Source organism: Cetorhinus maximus, unplaced genomic scaffold (genome assembly GCF_964194155.1).
Source record: "Cetorhinus maximus unplaced genomic scaffold, sCetMax3.hap1.1 HAP1_SCAFFOLD_3429, whole genome shotgun sequence".
NCBI lineage: Eukaryota > Metazoa > Chordata > Chondrichthyes > Lamniformes > Cetorhinidae > Cetorhinus > Cetorhinus maximus.
This window is the reverse complement of record NW_027599341.1, coordinates 540-5,000: the sequence shown is the minus strand read 5'-3', so window position 1 is coordinate 5,000 and position 4,461 is coordinate 540. Positions and strand designations below refer to the sequence as shown.

The window sequence follows — 4,461 nt, the reverse complement described above, 5'->3', positions numbered from 1 at the left end:
CCTCAACATCAGCTGCACCTCAAAAGCCTGGAGACCTGCAGGTTACATCAATAAAGCAGATTAACTAACCACCCGACAGCGCTCCCTCAGGACTGAGCCTCCGACAGTGCAGCACTCCCTCAGGACTGAGCCTCTGACAGTGCAGCACTCCCACAGTACTGACCCTCCAGCAGTGCAGCACTCCCTCAGCACTGCCTCGATGTAGAGTGATTGGGTATAGACCATGGTGAGAATTGGAGCAATTGTTTCGAGGAGAGGCTGCAGAGGTACATGGGGAAAATGGCTTCCTCCGTTGCCGATCGGAGTTGCGATGTGCGGCTGGAAGTGAGACGCTTACCTGGCAGGCCACTCAGCGTGAGCGAGTCTCCCTCCTGGACACGGACCACCCACTCAGAAACCTCAGCAATCATCATCTTCAGCATGTCCTTTAAGGCGGAGCTGGAAGACATATCACCAAGTGATATATCGCGGGAACAGAGGGACATCCCAAACTGTTTCCCAGCCAATCAGCTACTTTGAAGGCACAATCACTGTTTTATTCCAGGAAGCACGGCAGCCAATTTGCGCACAGCAAGCTCCCACAGACTGCAACGTGCTAATGGACAGGTCATTTGTTACTGATGTTGGTTTAATGGTAAATCTAGTCATCAGGACATGGGGAGAATGCACCTTCTCCCATTTCAAATAGGACAATGGTTTCTTTTACATCCATCAGAGTGTAGGCAGCACCACGGTTTAACATCTCATCCTATAATACAACACCTCTGACAGTGCAGCACTCCCTAGGTACAGCCCTCCCTCAGTACTGACCCTCCGACAGTGCAGCACTCCCTCAGTAATGACCCTTCGACAGTGCAGCACTCCCTCAGTACTGACCTTCCGATAGTGCAGCCATCCCTCAGTACTGACCCTCCAACAGTGCAGCCATCCCTCAGTACTGACCCTCCGACAGTGCAGCACTCCCTCAGTACTGACCCTCTGACAGTGCAGCACTCCCTCAGTACTGACCCTCTGACAGTGCAGCACTCCCTCAGTACTGACCCTCTGACAGTGCAGCACTCCCTCAGTACTGAGGCTCTGACAGTGCAGCGCTCCCTCAGCACTGACCCTCTGACAGTGCAGCATTCCCTCAGTACTGACCCTCTGACAGTGCAGCACTCCCTCAGTACTGACCCTCTGACAGTGCAGCATTCCCTCAGTACTGACCCTCTGACAGTGCAGCGCTCCCTCAGTACTGACCCTCTGACAGTGCAGCACTCCCTCAGTACTGACCCTCTGACAGTGCAGCACTCCCTCAGAACTGACCCTCTGACAGTGCAGCACTCCCTCAGTACTGACCCTCCGACAGTGCAGCGCTCCCTCAACACTGACCCTCTGACAGTGCAGCACTCCCTCAGTACTGACCCTCCGACAGTGCCGCACTCCCTCAGTACTGACCCTCCGACAGTGCAGCACTCCCTCAGTACTGACCCTCCGACAGTGCAGCACTCCCTCAGTACTGACCCTCCAAACATGCAACGCTCCCTTTGGACTGAGGGGCTTGCCGGAGCCCACGAAAGGACGGTTTAAAACCAACCACATTGGAGTCACATGCAGGCCAGACCAGGTAAGGGTGGAAGATTTCCTTCCCTAAGGGGCATCAGTGAAGCAGATGGGTTTTAAACGATGATCAATGATAGTTCCGCAGCACCATCACTGAGACTAGCCTTTCAATCCCAAGTTGTTTTTTTTAAGAAGGAACTTAAATCCCACCAGCTGCCGTGGTGGGATTTGGACCTGTGTCCCCAGAGCTTTATCCTGGGCCTCTGGATGACTGTGCCAGCGATTCCCCCAAATTAAGAAGAAACAAATAAAAAAAGAGACAACGACTGAATGGATTGATCAGGGACTGAATGGAGAGAGTAAGGGGGAAGGGGTCTTTTTCCGGACTGGAGCGGAGCAGTGGAATTATTTCCCAGGGTCAATATTAAAACCGCTGCTAATTGGGGTAGATATTAACAATCCAGATTTGCACATACAGTGTATAAATCCACAGCTCCCTAATGACACAAAATCAGAAAATGTCGGACGCAGTGAGCAGTGATTCATCTTGGGAGGAAAAAATGAGACGCTATGTAAACTAAATGGGTACAATTTTAAAATGGGGGGGTGGGGGGGGGTGCACAGGAACCTGGAGGTGCGTGTCTGGGAACCTTTGGAGGCGGCAGGATGATTTGATTTCGAAAGAGCAATCGAATTCCTGGGCAAAGGGTAGAAAAGCAAGGGCGTTCGTGCCAAATCTTTGTTCAGGTGCTGGCTGGAGCATTGGGTCCAATTCTGGGCCCCGGACGTCACAGGGAGGGGAGGTGGTGGGGGGCAGAATGTCAAAGCCTCGATGAGGGGTGCGGAGGAGAGTGACCCAGAGGAACGAGCGACTTCGGTTCAGGCGGGGAGACCGGAGAAGCTGGGCTTGGGTCGTCCCTCTTAAGAGCGGAGAAGGTTAAGGGGAGTGGTGGGGGCGGAGGGGGGGAGGATTTAATCGAGGCGTTCAAAATCCTGAGGGGTTTCGATCCTGTAAACAAGGAGAAACTGTTTCCAGCGGCAGGAGGGCCGGTAACCAGAGGGACACAGATTGAAGAGAATCGGGAGAAGAACCAGAGGGGGAGAGGAGGAGAATTTTTTTTTTAAACCACAGCGAGTTGTTGTTCTTTTTTTATTCATTCACTAGGGATGTGGGCTTCGCTGGCTGGGCCCGGCATCTATTGCCCATCCCTAATTGCCCCTTGAGAAGGTGGTGGTGAGCTGCCTTCTTGAGCCGCTGCAGTCCCTGTGGTGTAGGTACACCCACAGCGCTGTTAGGGAGGGAGTTCCAAGATTTTGACCCAGCGACAGTGAAGGAACGGCCGATATATTTCCAAGTCAGGATGGTGAGTGGCTTGGAGGGGAACTTCCAGGTGGTGGTGTTCCCATGTGTCTGCTGCCCTTGTCCTTCTAGATGGTAGTGGCTGTGGGTTTGGAAGGCGCTGTCTAAGGAGCCTTGGTGACTTCCCACAGTGCATCTTGGAGATGTGATCTGGAAGGCGCTGCCCGAAAGGGCGGTGGAAGCAGGTTCAATAGAAACTTTCAAAAGGGGGAATTGGATAAATGCTTGAAGGGGGAAAATTTGCTGGGCCAGGGAGGTAATAGCAGGGGGGACTAATTGGATTGGGGTACTTCAAAGAGCTGGCACAGGCACAATGGGCAGAATGGCCTCCTCCTGTGCTGTGTGAGACTATGATTCCCGTATTTCAGAAGGTGCCAGGGGGAGTTGGGGGGACGTGAAAGTGGGGAAGAAACAGTACTGCAAAGAGACACAGCCCAGGTTTCGAGCCAGACCTGGGAGGTGGGGGGGGGGTGGGGGGGGGGTGGGGGGGGAGGGGTGGCAGCAGCACCAGGAGGTGGGGTTTTTTTAAGCTCCTGCATCCTCATCCCAGTCTTCCATCGACCAACGTCAAATCTAGTGAGCTCCCAGGAGAGGGGGGGTGTGGGCTCGTCCCGGGCCTGTGGACTGAAGGGAACCTGTGTGATGCCTCTCCAGGTCAAACAGTCAATACCCGTTCAGATTGATCCGACCCCGCTCAACCCCGCAAGGAGTCCCCAGCCCCATCCTTACTTGCTCAAGGACCAGGTTCTGGCTGCGAGAAGGACTCGGAGCCTCGACTCTTGCTCCTCGTTCAGATATGGGATTCCCTCCCTGAAAAGCTGAGAGAGAGAGAGAGAGAGAGAGAATCAGAATCAGGAGCCCGACCGTCCCCAGGGGCCCTGTTCCCTAGCAACAGCCCCACTCCTTAGCAACGGCCCCCACTGCCCGGTGTCAGCCCTGCTTCCTGGCAATGGTTACCGTGGGCTCCGTTCCCTAGGGGCAGACCCTAGGGCCCTGCTCCCTGTCTATTGGCCCCGCTCCCTAGTACCAGCCACTTGGGCCCCTCTCCTTGCCCAGCGACCCTGCACACAAGCAGCCGGCCCGTCCTGAACAATGGGCCTCCGGGCCCCACTCCCCCCCCATCCCCACAATGGTCCAGAGGGGCCCACCACAACCCCCACAACCTCCTCACCACAGCCCCGCCCACCTGACCCCTCCCTTAGCCCCACCCCCTCAGCCCTGCCCACCCCATCCTCAGCCCCGCCCACCCCCCTCAGCCCCGCCCACCCCCAGCCCCCTCAGCCTCACCCCTCCCTCAGCCCCACCCATCTCACCCCCACATCAGCACCGCCCACACTACCCCTCCCTCAGCCCCAACCCCTCTGCCCTGCCCACCCCATCCTCAGCCCCGCCCACCCTTCTCTCAGCCCCGCCCACTCTTCTCTCAGCCCCGCCCACACCACCCCCCAACACTGCCCACCCCACCCTCAGCCCCGCACTCCCAGCCCCACCCCTCCCTCAGCCCCACCCACCCTCAGCCCTGCCTGCCCCACCCCCTCAGCCCCACCCCGCCCTCAGCC

The 4,461-nt window shown here is 56.5% G+C and overlaps 1 protein-coding gene across 1 annotated transcript in view; it reads right to left on the bottom strand.

Annotated features, from left to right (window-relative positions):
* The window catches only part of LOC144678015 (poly(A)-specific ribonuclease PNLDC1-like), a 24,393-nt gene extending 20,677 nt beyond the window's left edge, over positions 1–3,716 (bottom strand). Inside the window, exons 1-3 of the mRNA XM_078537947.1 lie at positions 3,632–3,716; positions 338–438; positions 1–35 (exon numbers count right to left, since the gene is read on the bottom strand). The exon at positions 1–35 is cut by the window's left edge and continues 45 nt beyond it. Of these exons, the coding sequence (XP_078394073.1) occupies positions 1–35; positions 338–422 (120 nt within the window). The 5' untranslated portion in view covers positions 423–438; positions 3,632–3,716. The remainder of the gene's footprint in view (positions 36–337; positions 439–3,631) is intronic.
* Between the last annotated feature and the right edge of the window lie 745 nt (positions 3,717–4,461).